At 36.6% G+C, this 19,821-nt stretch overlaps 7 protein-coding genes and 1 non-coding gene across 9 annotated transcripts; 3 read left to right on the top strand and 5 right to left on the bottom strand.

Moving 5' to 3' along the window:
• Positions 1–39: 39 nt before the first annotated feature.
• On the bottom strand, positions 40–3,705 carry LOC17883281 (protein RFT1 homolog). The gene is made up of 14 exons (XM_006289157.2): positions 3,477–3,705; positions 3,293–3,372; positions 2,819–2,913; positions 2,565–2,725; positions 2,188–2,339; positions 1,981–2,099; positions 1,708–1,871; positions 1,546–1,620; positions 1,322–1,393; positions 1,052–1,189; positions 792–947; positions 654–706; positions 391–569; positions 40–270 (listed from the first exon to the last, which is right to left on the bottom strand). Exons 1-14 carry the CDS (start codon positions 3,529–3,531, stop codon positions 204–206), a joined length of 1,566 nt encoding a protein of 521 aa, XP_006289219.1. The 5' UTR covers positions 3,532–3,705; the 3' UTR covers positions 40–203.
• Positions 3,706–3,768: 63 nt separating this feature from the next.
• Positions 3,769–3,852, bottom strand: TRNAL-CAA. The gene has a single exon. It is a non-coding gene; the product is annotated as a tRNA-Leu (tRNA).
• Positions 3,853–6,073: 2,221 nt separating this feature from the next.
• On the top strand, positions 6,074–8,164 carry LOC17882372 (putative kinase-like protein TMKL1). Its single transcript, XM_006289048.2, has 2 exons — positions 6,074–6,979; positions 7,559–8,164. Exons 1-2 carry the CDS (start codon positions 6,472–6,474, stop codon positions 8,137–8,139), a joined length of 1,089 nt encoding a protein of 362 aa, XP_006289110.1. The 5' UTR covers positions 6,074–6,471; the 3' UTR covers positions 8,140–8,164.
• Positions 8,165–8,256: 92 nt separating this feature from the next.
• On the bottom strand, positions 8,257–9,800 carry LOC17883312 (F-box protein At5g07610). Its single transcript, XM_006289608.2, has one exon. The coding sequence runs from the start codon at positions 9,526–9,528 to the stop codon at positions 8,275–8,277; it is 1,254 nt and encodes a 417-aa protein (XP_006289670.1). The 5' UTR covers positions 9,529–9,800; the 3' UTR covers positions 8,257–8,274.
• Positions 9,801–10,239: 439 nt separating this feature from the next.
• On the top strand, positions 10,240–11,111 carry LOC17884175 (oleosin-B2). Of its 2 annotated transcripts, none has more exons than XM_023781667.1 (2): positions 10,240–10,530; positions 10,692–11,111. In XM_023781667.1, exons 1-2 carry the CDS (start codon positions 10,286–10,288, stop codon positions 11,011–11,013), a joined length of 567 nt encoding a protein of 188 aa, XP_023637435.1. In that variant the 5' UTR covers positions 10,240–10,285; the 3' UTR covers positions 11,014–11,111. The 2 variants fall into 2 exon arrangements, with proteins under 2 accessions (XP_023637435.1, XP_006289542.2); XM_006289480.2 differs by having other exon boundaries at positions 10,686–11,111.
• A 421-nt stretch (positions 11,112–11,532) lies between these two features.
• LOC17883538 (WD repeat-containing protein WRAP73) lies at positions 11,533–13,869 on the top strand. Its single transcript, XM_006287653.2, has 6 exons — positions 11,533–11,764; positions 12,041–12,529; positions 12,639–12,860; positions 12,962–13,034; positions 13,138–13,245; positions 13,357–13,869. Exons 1-6 carry the CDS (start codon positions 11,648–11,650, stop codon positions 13,722–13,724), a joined length of 1,377 nt encoding a protein of 458 aa, XP_006287715.1. The 5' UTR covers positions 11,533–11,647; the 3' UTR covers positions 13,725–13,869.
• Positions 13,870–14,998: 1,129 nt separating this feature from the next.
• Positions 14,999–16,252, bottom strand: LOC17881298 (ethylene-responsive transcription factor ERF106). The gene has a single exon (XM_006288619.2). It carries the CDS (start codon positions 15,809–15,811, stop codon positions 15,197–15,199), a length of 615 nt encoding a protein of 204 aa, XP_006288681.1. The 5' UTR covers positions 15,812–16,252; the 3' UTR covers positions 14,999–15,196.
• A 2,802-nt stretch (positions 16,253–19,054) lies between these two features.
• On the bottom strand, positions 19,055–19,644 carry LOC17883524. Its single transcript, XM_006289577.2, has one exon. It carries the CDS (start codon positions 19,382–19,384, stop codon positions 19,055–19,057), a length of 330 nt encoding a protein of 109 aa, XP_006289639.1. The 5' UTR covers positions 19,385–19,644.
• Between the last annotated feature and the right edge of the window lie 177 nt (positions 19,645–19,821).

Genomic DNA, 19,821 nt, shown 5'->3' with positions numbered 1-19,821 from the left:
TACCATTACCAAAAACAAAAACGATGAAGAACTACCTGGTAAAATAACTCGTATAAGAATTGAAGTTTTTTTTTCCATTAAAGCTGGATTCGGTAATACAGAAGTAATCACTTTTTCTTTCTCAGCGTTAAAATCTGTTTGTAAGCATAAACCTAATCGTTACCCGTACTCTAAGCAGGACTTATACCGATTTCTTGGTTACTTCAGTCGTCGTGATTGTAATCCCTGAAATGTATGATTCTTTTGATGAACAGCCTCTCACGCCGGTATCTACCAGAGAAAACACACAAGGTTTCAGAAAGTAAGTTTTATATATAGAACCGATATAAGTCAGTAAAATGTCGTTTTTTTCTGAAATGGATACTGTAGTAGCCATAGGAGGGGACTTACATGACAATGGCCGAAACACAGAAGCAGATGAAACCGATGGCGAAATGGAGAGGAAATGTTCCCCAGAAATTCATACGGTGGAGAACAGTTTTCTCTGAGATGAGAGTAATTATGCTCGAAAGGATAAGAATTTGCCAACCTAAAGGGAAGCATTTTCGGAACGAGAACGAAGAAGTGCCCTGCAGACGACTTTGGAGGTTAAATCCAGATTTTGTTTTAACGAAAGGGGCAATTACATGATTTTATAGTTTAATCAAGCATACCTGGAAGTAACGTTGGATGAACTTCCCTGAATAGATTATCCTAAAAATCATATCTGTATTTTAAGAAGTCAAGAAGACAAAAGGAGATATAGTAATCTGATTCTAGTTGAAGTATCTATCTATATAGGTGAAGGATACTCAAAGAATTCGCCATGATTAAACCTATTGCTCCGGCAGATCTTATCAGCAGAATATTTAAGGTGACGTAAACCAATGAAAATACAAGCAACATGTCGTTTGAGCGCTGAAGTTCATTCTCTGATCCAACTGCATGTAAAAATGCTTCGGAGGTTCCTGAAAAAATAATTTACAAAGTAATACATTGATATATACAACTAGTATCCGCCAACAGAAGAAGCTTGACAAATCCACTAGTTGATCTAGATATGATCACTAACCGTTCATGGCCAGGACGATGATGTAGAGACAATAAAACTGTAGGGCCAAGGAAGCTTCTCCATCGCTCCATTTTTCACCATACAGCAATCTGATGAGAGAGTACGAATAACTCGGACCAAATGCCATAAATATAAGACCTAGACAATGTTCACGTATTCAGAAAAATGACCAGAGATTAGATTCAAAAAGTCTTATCTGCACTGAGATACAAAAACAATTCTGTATCTGTAGTTTCGGTTTTGGAGACTCTGCGATAGATAGGAATATACCTATTAATATCACAAACTTCAAGGCCTCAGTCAAGCATATTCCGAGTTTCTTTTTCCTTTCCTGATGATCACCTGTCAGATGAGAGAGAGACTAAAATAAAAAACCATCTATGGTAATGAACTGTAAGAATCTTGGGAGATAAATATCTGAACCAAAAATCATGAAACATCAAAACCAATATTATTACATACTTAAATACAATACACTCAGGAGAGAAATGAACCTGATGCGAACCTGGCAAATGTAGCGTATGAACTTTCTTCAAAAGGAAGAAACACCATGCGTACAACTAAACTTCCTGGAGTTTTAGAAATTGTGTAAGAAACATTTCCAGGCAACCTTTGTAGCTATAGCTTATTTGCATTTTTTCATTAACGAGACTTGCCTAGTTTGTCGACGATCCCATATACAGCCTGATTATAAGGTGTATCTAACCATACAAGGACCAACTTTTCACCTTCTTGAAGGATCAATTTCCGGAAGGACTGAAAAGTAAATAGCATACTCATGTTTGAGAGCTGCCTATCGAAATTCATTAGGTTCCCAGGTCTGTGACATCACAAAAATTGTTGAACATTATTGGGGATGAATGAGTTGGTTAGAACATATCAAGAATTAAGAATGTTGGCAAGGAGATCAAATAATAGAGCACTCATACCTGAAAGGAAAGAGATCTGAACTTCTGTAAACACCACAAATTAGAAAATAAGCCCAGTACCCAAGAAATAAGGAACCTCCATATGCAACTTGTGACAGTGCAAAGATTATCACTTTTTCCTACAAAGATTGAAGATAATTAGATTTTCAATTAATCATATAAGCTTTCTCTTGCTCAAAGTTAAATGAAATGGTACAAGATCTGTACCATGTTGGTCTGCATAACTAAGAGAGAGCACAGAGTTACACAGCGTGCAACTGTAGCGACAGTCTCAACAATGAGGCGTAACCTTAGTCTCAGCAATGTCTGAGAGAGGATATACAAAGGCTCGGCTATTAGCTCCAGTACACACGCAAATCCTGCCACGTTTAAGTAGGTTTATCAGACTATGCATCAGTATGTATATTTGGACTACTATGAAAAAATGAAAAATATTTTAGGAAAGAACGAGAGGAATCAATGGAGAAATTAGAGAAGAAGAAGAAAAAAATCCCAAGTAAGTGACTGAAAAACACAAACTTCCAAATCTCAAGGCTGTAAGGAAAAGAAGTATGAATAAGGCACAGAAAATCACAACAATGTACCATGAATCAAGATAGCCTGTGCATATGGGTCGGAGTAACTAAGGTTCTGCCACCATAACACAAAAACGGATGCTGCAATAGTAATGGCTATTCCGAGTGGAAAAGTCATCCATGCTACTTTCAATAGCCTAGTCACATTTTCCACTGACCCAAGACCATCACTGCAGCAGGAAAATTAAGGAATATCACTGACTGAAAACAAAGTCATGAACCGGTTATGTGACGGAGATCAGCGCAAACTGCTTTATGCATACCTGTTAATGTCAGCCCGCAAACAAGCACGCCGGAATCCCTCCCGGCTGAGAAACAAGACACAAGTAACAAAAAGATGGAACTGGACTGCGTATAGCTGCATTCCAATGAGAGAAGATAGATCGAGCTTAAAAAACAAAACCATTAAATTACTGAAAGAAGAAAACATCATCCACGTAGCTACTGCAATGAAAAGTCCAGTAAAAAGCAAGCATAACTAAAACTTAAAAGACATGACTTCACAATTAGCTTCCACGCACACCTAAGAGTCCATACAATTACAACCACATCTAGGATTCCTGAACCCAACTATACAAGTTTTTTGCTACTTGGCAAATATGATACCAAAACAAAAAAAAAAACAATCTTTACTATACTCAATGCATACAAATACAGGAACAAACCAAAATCACATACATTGGCGAAAATCAAAGAACATATATATACATTGGACTGGTAAAACAAGGATTCGTTACCGCATAGTCTTTTTCGGTGAGATGCCTCACGATCCATGAATTGAATATGAAGGGGATGCTTCTGGATATAAACTGTGTAGCTAATTCCAAAATTTAATCAAGAAGAAAACGGGGAAAAAACCTAATTAAAAGCAAAATCTCCGGGAAAATAAAGTGAAATAAGAAACACACAATGAAGACGAACCTAGTAAATACTTGAACGTGCGCGAGAGATTAACTTTGTCACTATTGGTAGCCATTTTTGGAGAATGCAGAACTCAAAAGTTCCTTGGGTTAACGACGACTCTATTGCACGAATCGAAGTGACTTTAATCTGAAAGGATCATGACTTCAAAGAATGGATTAAAACATTGAGCTATGTGCTCTGACTATCTGATCACAAACACACAGATAATCTTCGATTTTTGTTTTTTAGGGTTTTGATTTGATTTGGGGATTTTTCTTTTAAAATAATTGGGTAAAAGAGAAAAAAAATATGTCAGATGTGGGATTTGAACCCACGCCCTCTCTCGAAGACCAGAACTTGAGTCTGGCGCCTTAGACCACTCGGCCAACCTGACCTTTTGCTTATAGACTGAGTATTAAGGTTATATACCTTTTTTAAAATTTAAATTGTGAACTTTTTTGTGTTTTCTTTTGAACTTTGAAGTTATTGAAACAAACCAAACTACACTAACGTGTCACTCTAACAACTCCACAACATGTTAAGATCAGATTCACAGCAGACGAAATTCTCATCGAATTTACCACGGATGCCAGATGGGATTCTATGGTATCCGTTTTACGAGCATGATCTTGACTAATTAATATCTTTCATTACAAGTTTAGGATGCAGTAACATATTCTTGAGGATGCAACACAGTTTAAGTAAAAGACATAGGCAAGCAAAAGAAAGATTCAGTTCGTCACAACTTGAAACTGAATGCAATGGATGAGTCAGAGACGTTGTCATATTCATATAGCTAGCTAGTCAGTTATACACAAGTTTGGTAATACTTGACATACCTGAAATAAAGTGAAAAATATAAAGTTCCATCTATTGATCAGCCAAGTTCTCATCTACTAATATATTGCGCTCACATGTCATATAGTAACATGTAGAGTACGAATTACATATGTTTTTGAATTCTCTTGTTAGGAGTTCCTTACATATATATGTATATCACATTGGGACCATAAAATGAAACCGCCGACCAACGTCAGTTTCAGTATGTATATTATGTGCCAGCCTCATCCATTAATTTTATTTTGGCCCATGTACTTAATATATAATATAGAGTAGTGTGTAATATAGGTATAAATATTCGTTTTTATAATGGTCCAACTGAATAAGTCTAATCGAAAAGGTAATGCCGAAGAAAAACCATATGTTTCACCTTCTGAAATGGATTTAACCCTCCGATCCCCCTTAATACAATTTTACTTTTGTAGTCATTTCATTGATTACCACAATATATTAGACACCATTATTAGAAGGTGGACGTAGGCTCATTGGCTTTTTATTGTTATCTATGAAATAATAGGATAGGATTCCCGAAATTTTGTAGGATTAAGGTAAATCTGAATACATATGAGATTATGATATATAATGATGATGTGTGATATACTAGTGGAATCCAAATGTTGAGAAAAAATGGGTGACTTGGAGCCGTTAGTTAGATGAAGTGGACTAACTTCGTGATCATTCATTCATGTCAACACTCAACCGTCTAATTAAAGGAATTAAAGAGACAAGCTTAAAGCTAACAAAAGAGATTAGTCGTGATGTCGACTGTCAAAATCTCAACAGATTTTACTTTTAGATCTTTTTGCTCCAAACACAAAATTATACATATATGATTTTTGCGTTACAAAATCTATCAAAGAAAACGTTTATTTATTATTATTGTGAAAATAGTTTATAATTCCTTTTTAAATCAATAAAATAACTAAAATTCTGATTGGTCAATATTTCTAGCAGGAAATAAATATTACTACTATACAGGTTCTCTTGTTATTTTCTTTATTCTCACCAATCAACAATAACGAGATAAAAACATTCATCTGAAAAGCAGAAAAAAAGTCATAGCAACAAAATGCTTCCCAATTCACATATTTTGAATTTCTTCTTCAGTCCACCAGTTCAGACTCTAAACTTGCAATCAAAGGATATGAAGATGTATCCCCACGCACTTCAACTACCATCACTAGTCAAACCCAACATTAATTATCACCACTTTCAACGTTCTTTAATTTTATTTTATTTTGTTAGATCATTAGAATTAATTACCACGCTCGCCCATAATATTTACCTTGAAAGAAACTCATTAAAACGTGATACTCGAGATATCATTTTTCCCAAAATAAATTTTACTTATGACTAAAATTACGTTTGTGATCATTTTGTGCCAGTCACTCTTTCTTAACATAATTTGTGAGTTTTCAGTCTATTTATATGAAAAATGAGTACCAAAAACTTCGTAATAATGTATTATTAACTTTTTCTTTTGCTAAGAAAATTGTTAGTATGAACTTTTTCAAACAGTATTTTTATTTTTTTGTATAAAAGTCTTAAAAATTCTGAAACTGAAAGAACCGAACCAAAAGTTTTTTATGATATCTACTACACAACTCTAAACTCGAAATACAACCTGAACTGATCAGAATACTCTCAAACGTTTCATGGTTTACTGGGAACAATGTGAAATAATTAGGTCATAATTAATTGGTTGAGAACTCGAGAGTAAAGTACAGTAAACATTGGAATGAATTATGATATTTTGCATATATGTATGTACACATGCAGGTACATATATATATACATAATAGACCCGTAGAAGCCAAAGATGAAAGAAATCATAAAGTCAACATTGATACAATACAAGGAAAGAAATAAAAAATAAAAAACAAAAAAGATATTCTTAGATCTGTCCTCCTCTCTGAACTTCTTCTTCTTCTTATTCATAATCTCACATCACCATCACTCTTTCTCTCTTTTCTCTGTGAACAATAAATTCCACAGTTTCCTTTTCTTTTCTCAGACTTTTTTGTTTCTTGTATTTCCTGCCAAATCTCACAGTTCTACTCTCTAATCAATCAAAATACATTTTCTCATTTCCTAACACAAATACCTTTTTTTTTTTCTACAGAAGAAAAAAACACCTCTCTCAAACACATCCAGATTCCAAATTCTTGATGAGATGAGAAAAACTCAACTTCTAACATTGTTACTAGGAGTATCTCTATCAGCATTCTTGATTGTAATCTTGTTCATCGTCTTCTTTAGAAGAAAAGTATCCTCATCATCATCATCTACTGAATCAGATCAATACGACGTCGAGTCACTCGACCACAACAAACAAGGACATTCTTCTGGAACAGAGGAGCTCGTAACGTTCCAAGGCGGAGAAGATCTCACGATCTGCGATATACTCGATGCTCCAGGAGAAGTCATCGGTAAATCAAGCTACGGTACTCTGTACAAAGCTTCTCTGCAACGTAGCGGCAAGACTAGAGTTCTTAGGTTCCTCAGACCGGTTTGTACAGTGAGATCGGATTCTAAGGAGTTTAAAGGTGTCATTGAGACGCTTGGGTTCGTTCGACATGAGAATTTGGTTCCTTTGTTAGGTTTCTATGGTGGAAACAGAGGAGAGAAGCTTATGGTTCATCCTTTCTTTGCTTCTTGGAATCTTTCTGAGTTCATCCGAAGTAAGTCTTTGTTTTTTTCTTTCTTCTCTAATCTTCTCAAGAAAAAAAAAAGGACCAAACTTTTTCTTTTTTTCCGACAAAAAGTAAAGATTTTTTCTTTTAACTTTTTGGTTCTTTAATCTCCACTCCAATGGAATCTCGTTGTCACTTGTTTTATAGGTTTTCCGGGGGAACAAAAACAGAATCTATGAGATTCTATTTTCCCGGGAAAAATGGTTAAGAAACCTCTAAGGAATAATTTTACCATTTCCATGTTTATGATATCTCATAATAAATATACTCATAGGAATATAAGTTTGCAAATATGACAGAGAACCACACAGCTGGAACTAAAACTCATTAGCTGGACCATTTAATTCAGTCTTTCATTGTTTTGTCTTAAATATTGTTTTTTCTTTGCCAAGCTTTTTCAATATTTAGGTATGATGATGATGATAGTCTTTGTCTTTTGTCGGTACTATTTTTGTTGTATTTTCTGTCACTTTCCACTTCTTTTTACTTCAAAAGTAAGAAACTTGAAGAAGAAGATAAAAGTTATTCTCAAGAACATCAAACTCAGCAATTCCTTGTGTTTGGCAGGTGGAGATGATGAGTCTAAAAAATGGATCAACATTTTAAGCATTACAATTGGAATATCTACAGCTCTTGATCATCTCCACACAGGAATGCAAAAACCAATCGTCCATGGCAATCTGAAAACCAAGAACGTTCTTCTGAGTCCGAGTTTCGAACCTCGAATCTCTGATTTCGGTTTGCATTTGCTTTTGAACTTAGCTGCAGGACAAGAGATTCTTGATGTTTCTGCAGCTGAAGGATACAAAGCTCCTGAGTTGATAAAGATGAAGGAAGTGAGCATAGAGAGTGATGTGTATAGTCTCGGTGTGATCATGCTTGAGCTAGTCTCTGGTAAAGAACCGATAAACGAGAATCCAACGGGGGATGATGAGTTCTATCTTCCTGATTTCATGAGGAATGCGGTTCTTGATCATAGGTTGTCTGATTTATACCGTCCTGAGATTCTCAGGAGTGATGCTAATCTGAGTGAAGAACGTGTCCTCAAGTATTTTCAGCTTGCAATGTCTTGTTGCTCTCCTTCGCCTTCTCTTAGGCCAAACATCAAGCAAGTCTTGAGGAAACTCGAAGAGATTAGGAAATGCTAGAAGAATTTGAGAATGATTGGCCACGTTTGGGTTTCTGATAGAAGTAAATATCTCATCTGATATAAAAGCTTTTACATAAGGATGCATTTCAAAGATAAATTGTTCGGCTTCCCGGGGAGGGGGAATGAACTACTCTTAGACGTTAGCAAGAGACTCAATGAACTGGAAAGTCTTTTGGAATCTGTAAAACGCTTCCTCAGGAGCATCATTGACCAATGGCTTGAAATTGCAAAGTTTCTTGAAAGTCTTGTTTATGAAGTTGTATTTTACAGCCTTGTTTGGAATGTGAAGCACAATGTATGGTTCGGCATCTGTCACTTCCTTTACAAAACCGATGACAGAGAACGCGTATATCCGCCTATTGGTGTAGTATTCGGTTCTGATCATCTCGGGGAAAGCGGCTGCAAGAGGCTCCAAATCAACAATATACTTCAGGGACCAGCTTGAGCTGTTTCTTTCCATTTCATAAACCGGTAAATCTGACGAACCCTGATCATTTACCTCAACAAAGTAAAGATATCCCCCGGATTCATCCAAATACCTCAATGTCCCGGGATCAGGTAGCGGCTCCCCATCTTCATGGTCAAGATTAGGGAGAGGAAGAATCTTTGTTTCTTCTTGACTGAAATCAAAAGAGATGCAATCTATTGTGCCTGGACCATAGCAGTAAACCGCGCCATTCCAAAAGACTGTGTCTTTGTACTCTACAAAGGGTGAAGGAGATGAAGGAACCAAAACAAGTCTCTTCCAATGACCTTCATTGGAAGAATAAACCTCTATGCTGAAGGAGAAAGAGGTCATACTTCTTGTTCTGAAGCAAAAGACTTTGTAGTGTGGAGATGTAGAAGGATCAAAGGCTAGAGAGAGTGTGATGTAACCTGTGGTCACGGGAGGGAGAAGAGTGTATTGTTTCGTTGTCGGATTGTAAACATAGTAATTTGTTTTGAATTGGTTAGAAGAAGCACAAGCGCATCTGCAGAGGAGAAGGCCATTGGTTGATTGCATTATGATCATATCTGTTGAATGATCTGTAAACCAGAGAGGTAATGATGATGAGATCCGTTGGTTGATTGCGTCATCATCACCATCAAGAGAGACAAAACTATACATGATGGCTCTTGGTAAATGTAAGAAAAAGCCAGAAACGGGCAAGGGGTGGTTGGACTTGATGACACGGTTGGAGAAATCAGGATTTGTAATGAGAGAAAACCAGCGTTTGGATACTCGTTTGGATCTTAAAAGGGTTTTGATTGGAAGCAAAGAGAGAATTTGAATCAAGATATCGTCGATCTCTGCCACAATTGTAGCCGATGAAGAAGAGAAACGGCCATTTCTGTGGCCTCTGGCCGATCTTGGAGCTTTTGTTCTCGTTCTTGAACAAGAAGACATAGCTAGAGAGTGGCTTTTAAGAAGTAGAATCTGGTTTAGAGTATATTGGAGTGAAGAAGAAGAGAGGTTCTGGTGTTGGATTATAAAGAGAGTTAAGGGTGTGTATCATGTTCTGTTTTTTCTTTAGTCAAGAAGATTGAGGAGGAAGCTTTTGATTATCAAATAATCTTTGAGTTTCGTTGACATTGACCTGATCTTACAACTTGCAAGGCTTTTATGTAATGACTAATACACAAAATCTGTTTTCTTTTGAAACTTCAGTTTTAAAAAAAATTTGCCATCTGCCTATCTCGAAGCTGCAAGACCAATGAATATCAAGAATCAGTTAAAATGCTTAGTGAAATATAACTTTATTTGAAACAGTGTATGACATCGTTACGATTGAAGTTATCATATGCTACTCAACAACAAAGCATGAAAACTTTACTTACTCCTGGAAAAATCGAATAACATCAAGCACACTGATATCTAACTTCTGTAAAATCTTGCCTCCTTGGATTATATCTAGAAGCACCTAGTCTAGGATGTTCTAACCATAGACGTGTTGCAACACGACAATTAATGTTTGAACTTTTACAAGAAAGAAAGAAGGGTCCAAAAAACATGACAACCCAAAGAAAAAGAAGTAAGCAAAAGAAAGCTAATGTAACGTGACGTAGATGCATGTAAGATCCCAAAGAAACATCCGATAACAAGTATGAGCCGAAAGACTCTATCAAAACAAATCTAGTGATCCAAGTTTAACATTTATCACAATATGTTTTCTTTTCTCAACCCACTGTCGGAGGTTTTTCAGGTGGTTATCGCTGCCGTGGCCTCTATAGTCTTCTTAGGTTTAGCAGGTCTAACACTCGCTGCTTCAGCCGCGGCATTAACCATAACCTCACCCCTATTCATCATATTCAGTCCGATTCTCGTACCAGCCACGATAGCCACTGCTGTCTTAATCTCAGGGTTCACGGCGGGCGGCACCCTAGGAGCGATGGCTGTTGCTCTCATCAGGTGGCTCATTAACTAACATCAAACAAAGTATATTGAAATCACTCGAGATTTATGCTTATATATAACGTGCACATGGATTAGTCTATATGATAATTTGGTAACAATTTTATTTGTTTTTGAAATATTGAATTAAACGATGACAAGTGTGTGTGTAGACGCAGGATGGGACTAAAGCTGTTTGGAGGAAGTTCGCCAGCCAAAACTCTGTTTTCACTCCAGCCAAAGGTTAACTATGAAGGAAATTTTAAAGGATCTTGGGGAGGAGGTTCATCACTGCAAGCTATGTCAAATTTTAGTTATGGAGGAACTTGGACTGCATCTTGGGGAGGAAAAACCTTTACTGGATCCTTTGGAGATAAATCGGCCGGTGGAAGTTCATCGGCACCCGCAGCAAGTACACCCGCACCAGCAGCTGCACCACCGGCACCCGCAGCAAGTACACCCGCACCCGCAGCGGCACCCGCACCAAAACCCCCGGGGTAAACGGCATTGGTCGAGCTGTTCCAACTTGTAGCAGATTTATATTGTGTTTAAATTCAATATCCTATCCAAAAAAACTTTTTAAAAAATATAATAAAAGTGAAAGTCTACATTTAAAAAAAAAAAAAAAGTTGTAAGAATCTATGAAACGTTTTAATTTTTGTTTTTATAAATAATTCATGTTGAATGCATCTCAACTAAACAACAGATTAATTAAGGTTAACGTGTTTCAAAAGTTAAAAAAACTAACGAGAAAATTTACCAAACGCTTTAACAAACGAGATCAAGTTGTGTTAGAGTAAACCGGCAAAATGTTGTATTGTAGTTATTACGAACGGCATGGTGTTTGTTAAATAAGGCTATATTATTAATTTATCATATCTAAGAAACGAGTTAATGAAGAATGGGCCTTAGGCCCAGTATAACCTGAAAGCCATACCCGCAACCCACCGGACCCGACCCGACTTGAAACAACTCGTTCATCTCTCTTGCCTTTCAATTTTCAAAATTGTTTTTCTCCATGGCTCTCTCGCAGTACTCTCCCACCACTATGAATCGAGGAGCTTAGATTATCAAAGATCAAAGACATTTGAGTACTATTCTCCTCTGGCAGCATCTCTTTGCATAGTACTCAAATATGGAATTCACGGAGCCGTACAAGCAAACAGGTCCTTGCTGTTTCTCCCCCAACTCTCGTTACCTCGCCGTCGCTAATGATTATCGTCTCGTGATCCGTGATACGTTTTCGTTTCAGGTATAAACTAGTTCGATTTGGTAGTTAATCCACCTAAACCCTTTGATTAGAATGAAAATTTTAGCTAGGAGATTTTTGGATCTTACTTTTTTCTAATGTTCAAATGCAACTAGATCTTGTGCTTAATTCGGGTAATACTTAACTTGGGTTTGCTAAATTTTGGGAATTGGAACCTTAGAGATAAGGATGATGATAATGTCGTTGATTTTTTTTTTTTTTTTTTTTTTGGTGTCTATTTACTAATCTCCAATGAATATGTTGTGGATGTAAATGCAGGTTGTGCAATTGTTTTCTTGCTTAGATAAAATAAGCTACATAGAATGGGCTCTTGATTCTGAGTACATTCTTTGTGGTCTCTATAAAAAACCCATGATTCAAGCTTGGTCATTGACACAACCAGAATGGACTTGCAAGATTGATGAAGGTCCTGCTGGTATTTCATACGCTAGGTGGAGTCCCGACAGCCGTCACATACTCACTACGTCGGAGTTTCAGCTAAGGTTAACAGTTTGGTCCCTTTTGAACACGGCGTGTGTTCATGTTCAGTGGCCAAGGCATGGTTCGAAGGGAGTTTCATTTAATCAAGATGGGAAGTTTGCAGCAATCTGTACGCGGCGTGATTGCAAGGATTATGTTAACCTTTTGTCTTGTCAATCATGGGAGATAATGGGGAGCTTTGCTGTTGACACCTTGGACTTGGCTGATCTTGAGTGGTCACCTGATGATAGTTCTATTGTAGTGTGGGATTCTCCTCTTGAATATAAGGTATGTATCGTTTTGTTGCTATTTTTAGTTAGTTTCTTACCTGGCTATTTTAAATTCTGTTATGTTTGGTTTGTCGGGAATCTCTCTAAAGTTGTAAACCTTTGGGCAGGTTCTAATCTATTCTCCAGATGGTAGGTGTCTATTTAAGTATCAGGCATATGAATGTGGACTTGGTGTGAAGACTGTTTCCTGGTCTCCGTGTGGTCAGTTTCTTGCCATTGGTAGCTACGATCAGATGTTGCGGGTCCTGAATCACCTTACTTGGAAAACATTCGCCGAGTTCTTACACCTATCAACGGTTCGTGCGCCCTGTTCTGCTGCTATTTTCAAGGTATTGCCCATTCTACCCTCTAATAACGAGTTTCTAAAGCCTGACAATGCGATGTCAGCTCAGGCGTGTGTATTTAACCTATTGGACATTACTTTTTTTAGGAGATCGATGAACCCTTACAGCTTGATATGTCTGAATTATCATTGGATGAAAACTTTATGCCAAGCAATTATGGTAAGAACGATTCCAAACCTGTTCTTGTCTGATAAGGAAAACTTCTGTATCACTCTTGTTGTTTGTAATTTTATCTTGTTTTCTTCTGTGGTTCTATGTCCAGATGCTTCAGAAGGCTATATAAGTGTCAGGTATGAAGTCATGGAATTACCGGTAGCTTTTCCTTTCCAGAAACCTCCTGCAGACAAGCCTAACCCAAAACAAGGAGTCGGTAAGCTCTTTCTTCTGCGACCAAATGCAACCTCAGAAACTGCAATCAGATATGGAAATATCCTTCTTGCTTTTAAGTTCCAAAAGCTAAACTCTTTCAAAATGTTCTCAGGACTTCTGGCTTGGAGCAAAGACAGCCAGTACATATGCACACGAAACGACAGTATGCCCACTGCTCTGTGGATATGGGACATGCGCCACCTTGAGGTTGCAGCCATCCTGGTCCAGAAGGAACCTATACGAGCCGCTGTGTGGGACCCAACCTGCACACGCCTCCTCCTATGCACTGGAAGCTCTCACCTTTACATGTGGACTCCCTCTGGTGCGTTCTGTGTATGCAACCCCCTCCCAGGCTTCTCCATATCTGACCTCAAATGGAACATTGATGGAAGCTGTCTCCTTCTAAAAGACAAAGATGCATTCTGTTGTGCCACTGTCCCGTCTCTACCTGAGTCCAGCGACTACAGCTCTGATGACTGAAGATTCCTCATGGGGTTTTTTTGTTTGTAAAAGTTCCAGCCTTTTGTCTTTCAGTTTTAGGAGTGTTTTTATTTCTTGCGGCTATGTAGTGATGGTTAACTATATCTTCAATGTATAAAGAAGTTTTCTTCTTGACCCAACAAAATGAAATTCTCATTTCAGGAAATAGGCTATGGTCGACTCAAGAAAGGTATATACTGAAACTCTTCAATATCTGTGGAACAGGTTTTTGGATGTGTATCTTGATGATCAGCATGGGATTTTGATCAATACGTGTTTTCTTAATCATAATGGTACAGGATCGTTTATATAAATGCTGAGGAAATGGTGATCCATATGAAGTACATAGGTATCTTCCAAACTCTGATTTGAAAGTTAATGATGCATTACGATTCTGGAAACACAGATAGATGCTAAACTGAAGATCTCTCATACTCCTTTCAACTATATAACACTTTCTGGTAAAATGAAAGTATTTATATTATTGATCCCGTGATCATCGTTTTAAGTGAGATAGATATGATTGAGTTTCTTTAGGTATTTCGTTGGAACTGTGGAGAATGAGTGATTAGAGTAGAGTGTTATGCTATTTTCCATGAACCAATGGATATTCTGGTATATGCCATGATTTGTAAGTGTATGACAAGTTTGGTCTTGCGGTGACCAATAAGTCCAATACGGTGGGCCTTGCATTGACAACTCAGTCAACCCTCGAAGACATTTCTTCAATCTAATTACAGGTTAGCTCACTATGGATGTAAAGTGACATATGTATATAAGATATCTCATTTTGTTCTATGTATATATGTATATAGATCCCATTTTGGCCTTGGGATTCCTCCACCCAGTAAGGGTTTAATAAACACGAAAAAATCTCATAAAAATATCAATGAAACTAGGAAACCAGACAGATTGAGAAAATGGTATTCTGGTTTTTTAGTGTTTTTAATACTCAACCATAGAGTAGAAACAAGGATAAGGAGATATTTTAGATAAATATCTCTGCTCTGTTTATTCTGCAGCACTTGCAAGTTGTGCATCTCTCTTTTAACTCTCTGTACTCTGTAGCTTGTGTGGTCCATGGGTGCTGACTTGTATCTAACTTATGAGACAAATATTTGCTACTACATTCATGCACCTTTGCCATCTTGATATTCTCCTTACTCTCTCCTCTTGTGAGAACATTATTAGGTACACTCACTTGTTGAAGCTGTTTCAGTGAAGTTTCTATGTGTGTGATTGACTGATTGAAACCTTAACTGTTTCATGAACCATTGACCTCACTAGTTAAGATTATTTAGAGTTATGGAACTTAATAACAATCTTAGCAATAAGAAGTAAATCTTAGGGACATGAAGTAACAGAACATCCAGCCATACACATTTGTTGCAAGGCACACTAATCTACACAGTTCGGTTCCTTTGTGCAATTAATTTATACAACTTAAGGAAACTGCTCACACTCTTAAAATGTTAAAATGCATCACAGGACGATGAAGATGAGTTGCTATGAGTTCTTTGAAGCTCCTCCTGGGCATCACTTCTCTTCCTTTTCCTTCCTGAATTCGCCGGAGCTTCGTATTTCCCGGCATCAAGAGGGAAGTTGAGCACGGCTTTTCTACCCCGGAGCTTGAAAGCTGCACAGTCATAGGCTCTTGCAGCATCAACATCACTCTCAAATGTTCCAAGCCAGATCCTTGATCCTTTCTTTGCCGGATCTCGAATCTCTGCCGCAAATTTCCCCCAGGGCCTTCGTCTCACTCCTCTGTAATGTCTCGTTTCCACTTCTTCTTCAAACCTCTCTGCCTTTTTCACACACTGATCAGTCTCGTATGTTGATGATGATGATGTATTCAGTTCTGGTGATGATTTGGCTTCCACTTGCAGAAACTCGTTGACGAAAGAGTCCGGATCAAGAACTGGAGAATCAGGTTCTTGTTTAGGGACCTGAGGTTCTATACACCAAAGTCCAGAGACAAAAGAAGCATCAAAGTCAAAATCTCCCAAGAAACCATCAGATACCAGAAAGTCTTCAAAGAGATGCTTCTGCATAGCTTCCAAATCAGAGCTTTCCTCAATAGTCGCCATGATTTTCTTTTGACAGAGGAAAGAGAGAGAGAGAGAGAAGTGATGATTGAACAAAAGCTCTGATAGTTTGGTTGTTATATAAAAGAGGGAAAGAGAAGAGGAAGGAGACAAGAAGGTAATCACAAGGTTTTAGCAGCCATGGATGGAGTAGGGACAGATACAAACTCTGGTTTTGTCGCTCTCTTAGTGGTTTTTAGAGATGGGCCATAAGTATGATTCAATTAATACAAATTTATGAAGACAACGTCCAACTTTTTTACAAGGACCTTCTTCACCCCAAGTTGTTGTGTGTGTGACCTGTGACGTGACACTTCCACACTGCAAAAAACTATAACCAAAGCAAAAGCTAAAGCTTTTTTTACATTTTGGTTCTAACGATTGATGAATCTTCTCATTTTTAATGCCCAGCTTGTCTTTTACCTCTTGATGCTGACTCCTAAAATAACAATAAAAAACCATTATTGATTCTCAACGGCATTGCGTATTTATTTTTCTTTTCTTTTTCCTAATATCCCATTATTATTATTGTTTATATTAGAAAATTATAATTATTGGTATTATGCATAGTGATGATATATTCCTTTCGAATACAGATTTTCTGTTTTTACACCAAGTCACGTAATTTTGTTCTTACTTGTTTTTTGTTTCTTATGTAGAAGTAGAATAAATGAAAGACAAAAAAATTATTTAAAAAACTGTATTTGGAACTCCATATTTCCACTCTTCTTAATTTATATTCAAAGATAAGACCAAGTCACGCTATGAAGTTGCTATGATGTGTTTCCAACGTAAAAATTCTTTGCACGTGAAAGAAAAATTCATCAAAAATCAAACCTTGATAGCAACTAAATATGCATTTACTTAGGTTAATTTTTATTATTTGATATATATCATAAGGATTACTTGTAAAAATATTGATTTGAACTAGGTAGCCGTACTTACCCAACTTTACAACTTTTATCTTGAAACTCTCCGTTACCATGCACTTGATCAAATAATCATATACATAATATAGCTGTATAACGAACGTGAATTCGGTTTTCTGTAATTGTGACCTTTAAGTATAAAAGATCGAGATACTCATTATAGTGATTATTAATTTTTTATATTTAAAACTGATTTCTTTGTAAACATGAAATTATTAAAGAGTAAGGACAAAGTATTTGTTGAGAGACTAGCTAGGCAATGAATAGTTTATACTTTTTTTAGTTCGGGAAATAGAAACAACGTCGACGTATCACATTGGGATTGGCTTCCGAAAGCTCATATGAACTAGCTAGGTGTATTCCCAAAAGAGATGTATTGTATTGTATTATAAAAAGAGCAAAATTAGACAGCACAATCAAGTTGTTCACCTTGGTAGGCCTCTCTCTCCTTGTGGGATCTGATTTGCAGCAACTTGATTTTTTTTTGTTATTGTTAATTAATTTTGTATAGGAGGACTCCACAAACAGTTAAACCTAATCCACACCCTCCTTTTTCATAAATATTATACACAAAATAAGAACATACAATATATATGATGATTGGTTTGGAGGGATGTCTTATTTGCGCCATCATCCATTATTGGATCTCAATGATATCTTAATCACCTTTTTTATGTTCATAATTGAATATCGTTACCTAGACTATTAATTTTTGTAAGTAGCTTCAGGTAGAACAAAATAATAATGTACTTCTTTTTTTTGCAAGTAAAATATCATAAAAGGGTCTTATATGGAATACAGCAATAAAATACATATATATATATAGAAAACCTGAATAGGCCTATTATTGGAAGAACCTGAATAGCCCTATATTGTATCTTGTGACTAGATTCTATGGAGAGCTCTACACTGACTTGCTCCCAATCGATGATAACTGTTAAAAAAGTTTTTGATCGAAATGGGTTTTATATGTGTTAACACAGAGCATAAAGAGATGCAGTGTATGTTTCTCTCTGTTCTGCATATTTTTCTTTCTTAAGTTATGCAACTTCGAGTGACAGGAACTTTGATTTACTACAAGTTACTGTATAAATCAATTAATTTTGGTCGGTTTTATATTTCCAATTAATTTTGGTTCGGTTTACATTGGAAATTACGATTAATGTTGGTTCGGTTTACATTGGAAATAAAATAAGGTTTTGAGGAAAAAAAAAGTTAAAAAAAAGTCACGCGATGAGTTTTTCAGAAATAAGTGCGTTGAATCAAATAGGCACGATTTTGGGGGTTATATAGTCCACAGGAATTGCATACACTCGCACAACGCGCACTTTGTGCGAGTGGGTATGAAATAGAGCCTTCTGATTGGCTGAAAAAAATGAAATAGTAGTGATGCTCCTCCTCTCCTATTTGTATTATTATTAACTTTTCGTCTTCTTCTCTCCAATTGTGAACAAAAGTATGAAAATTTCGGCTGAATTCTCAAACAATGGAAGTGAAATGATTTGGAAAAACTTTTTATTTTTGTTTCTTCCTCTTATAGACACAAACATTTTTTGTTCATATAGCTAAAGCCAGTTGAGAACGAAAGTAAAAGCTTCTGGGTGGTGGAACATGAACATTGACAGAAGCTTACTGATTCTGTAATTTTTCATTTTGTTGAAAGGGATTACTAATAGGAGTTTTGATTTTGGTTTATGGATTTGTTCTTAAAGCATTTGATTCTTTATTCACTTCACAGTTAATGAAGTTATTTTCTTTGGTAATATGATCTATCATCTGTTATGTTCTATGTGGTTTATGAATGATGATTCTGATCAAAGCCTGATCATTCTGAGTAAAAGCAAAAAAAAAAAGAATGATGATTCTGATCAAAGCCTTTTTACTTAACCACTCAACCTTAACAGTTCAATTAGCTAGACTACTTACCATATGGAAATTTAAACACATGTAAGCTACAAACGTAACAAACTTTATCAAAACCACACCAGAATCTAACTCTAACCAAATCAAATTTGACTTTGTGGTATAACACTTGTAATTCAAAACATATACTATTATGGAAAACTAAACTAGTCAAACAAAATCCGAAAGTAAACCAAAATACCCACAACTATCTTACAAGAAAGCCAGAGAAAAAAAGAGAATAAAGGCCCAAAAAATGTGGCAACGTACCCAACAGAAGAAGAAGAAGAGGCATCGAGGTGACGTAGAGTTCAACAGTCACTCGCATCGTTACGCATGGGGTAAGCACGTGCCGTTGCGTGCACGTAGACCATCCATCTATAATTTCTCTATTCATAAAATCCATTCTCATAACTCATGAGATCCCACAACCATCCGATAAAACAAGTATTATAATTTTCCTCTGGCCATTAAAAATGTTGTTCCGAAAGAAAAAACGCGAGAAAGTAATAGTACGAACCAAAAGGCCGACGCTTAAGGGTCTTATGACGGCTTTTTTCGCCACCACAGCCGCAGTGTTCCTCTTGTTACTGGCCGGTCTATCCCTAGTTGGCACAGCCGTGGCAGCCTCCATGCCGCTGTTCCTCCTATTCAGCCCGATTCTCGTACCGGCCGGTATTACCGCCACTGTTCTTGCTTCCGGTTTGATGGTCGGAGGCACCTCGGGTGTGACCGTTCTCACCATCTTAATTTGGCTCTACAAGTAATTAACACTGACTCACAAACACATTCATTATATTAGCAAATGCGAGTATCTGGTTTTAATGTGACTCTACAAGTAATTTTATTTCTTAAAAATTTAGTGTTATTAACATAGCTAGTGGTTCCGAATATACTCAAGATCATAAGTTCAAGATACAGGGAGGGATGATTTTATGTCTTAAATAATGATAAAGCATATATATGATCACACCAAACACCATTAAATTATGAAGCAAAGGTTAAGAACTTTAAGAAAATTATCCATTTATTATAGTACAAGCTACTGGAAATAAAATGTAACTCGCTAGAGAAAAACAAAATTAGGCTTACTATAAATAAATTATGCGACTTTAAAAAACAAGTTATGGAGGAATCAGGTAAATATATATGGAAATAAAACACAATCATCGAACTTTCGTT

Source organism: Capsella rubella, unplaced genomic scaffold (assembly GCF_000375325.1).
Source record: "Capsella rubella cultivar Monte Gargano unplaced genomic scaffold, Caprub1_0 scaffold_6, whole genome shotgun sequence".
Lineage (NCBI taxonomy): Eukaryota > Viridiplantae > Streptophyta > Magnoliopsida > Brassicales > Brassicaceae > Capsella > Capsella rubella.
The sequence above is the reverse complement of the archived record's forward strand: the minus strand, read 5'-3'. Positions and strand labels throughout refer to the sequence as shown.